Consider the following 1001-nt stretch of genomic DNA (forward strand, 5'->3'; position numbering starts at 1 on the left):
AATTCACAGCATATGTTCTATTTTCTTTGCTAATTATAGTGGCAGACATATAGTAATTTTTCACACTTTTGTGCTAAATTTTTTTCCATCCCTTCCTTCTCTGTGTCTTCTGAAGTTCCATGGTCTTTACTAAAACCGTTTCATCACAGTTGACCTTAGTTTGAAGATCAGGAACTTTGTCTTCTTATTCTTCATCAATCTGTGTAATGTGCTTTTTTTTTTTTTTTTTTACTTTTTGGTTGTTTTTATTATGCACTACATTAATACACTGCATAACCTTCTAGAAGGGGTAGATGAGTATGACTGAGTTATTTTTCATCAATCGGGAAAATGCTTCCTTAATCGATATTCTCCAAACCCTTTGACACATAGTAACGATTAACTCCAGAGACTCGCCTATCTCTTTGCATCAAACTCCATTGATATGGATAATAGGCAACCCTTTTTTCCTTGCCCCCGTTACTGAACCTGTGGATGTACGCCGTGGCTATGCCGGGGATGACCAGGCACACGGCCATGACGCCGATCCCAGGCAGGATCTCGAACCACATCGCAGCGCGGTTGCCAGAGCCAAGCCCCTGCCTGCGCCGCCCGGTAAAGGTGACCCGGCCTCGGCCCCTGCTTTTTTTTTTAAACTAAAGGAAAATTACAGACATTTTAGTACAATGAGTTTCTACCATGTTGATCCAGGGTAATAAATCATCCAGATTTGTTTGGGACTAGACCAGTTAAGTAGTGAAAGTTATGTGTCCCAGGGAACCCCTTTTCATGATACAGAAACTCCCAGTTTTCTGTAATGGGTGCAGAAGGTTGGAGGAAAACTCTAAAGCCAACACAGCAGCCCTCAAAAATAGAACTGAAAGAACACTCATTTTAATATCAAATGAATACAGCATAGATTATCCGCCTTCTTTAGTCACTGCCACTTGAGTCACTGCCACTGCCCTGAGCCCTGACCTTAGTAATCATAATTTACAGTTCATAGTAATAAATCACCCATT

At 41.0% G+C, this 1001-nt stretch overlaps 1 protein-coding gene across 1 annotated transcript; it reads right to left on the reverse strand.

The window, feature by feature from the left end:
- Nucleotides 1–218: 218 nt before the first annotated feature.
- On the reverse strand, nucleotides 219–613 carry LOC112819737 (NADH dehydrogenase [ubiquinone] 1 alpha subcomplex subunit 1). Its single transcript, XM_025866638.2, has one exon. The coding sequence runs from the start codon at nucleotides 549–551 to the stop codon at nucleotides 339–341; it is 213 nt and encodes a 70-aa protein (XP_025722423.1). The 5' UTR covers nucleotides 552–613; the 3' UTR covers nucleotides 219–338.
- Between the last annotated feature and the right edge of the window lie 388 nt (nucleotides 614–1001).

This window comes from Callorhinus ursinus, unplaced genomic scaffold, assembly GCF_003265705.2.
Source record: "Callorhinus ursinus isolate GAN/ISIS: 27379988/994484 unplaced genomic scaffold, GSC_fseal_2.0 scaffold3, whole genome shotgun sequence".
Lineage (NCBI taxonomy): Eukaryota > Metazoa > Chordata > Mammalia > Carnivora > Otariidae > Callorhinus > Callorhinus ursinus.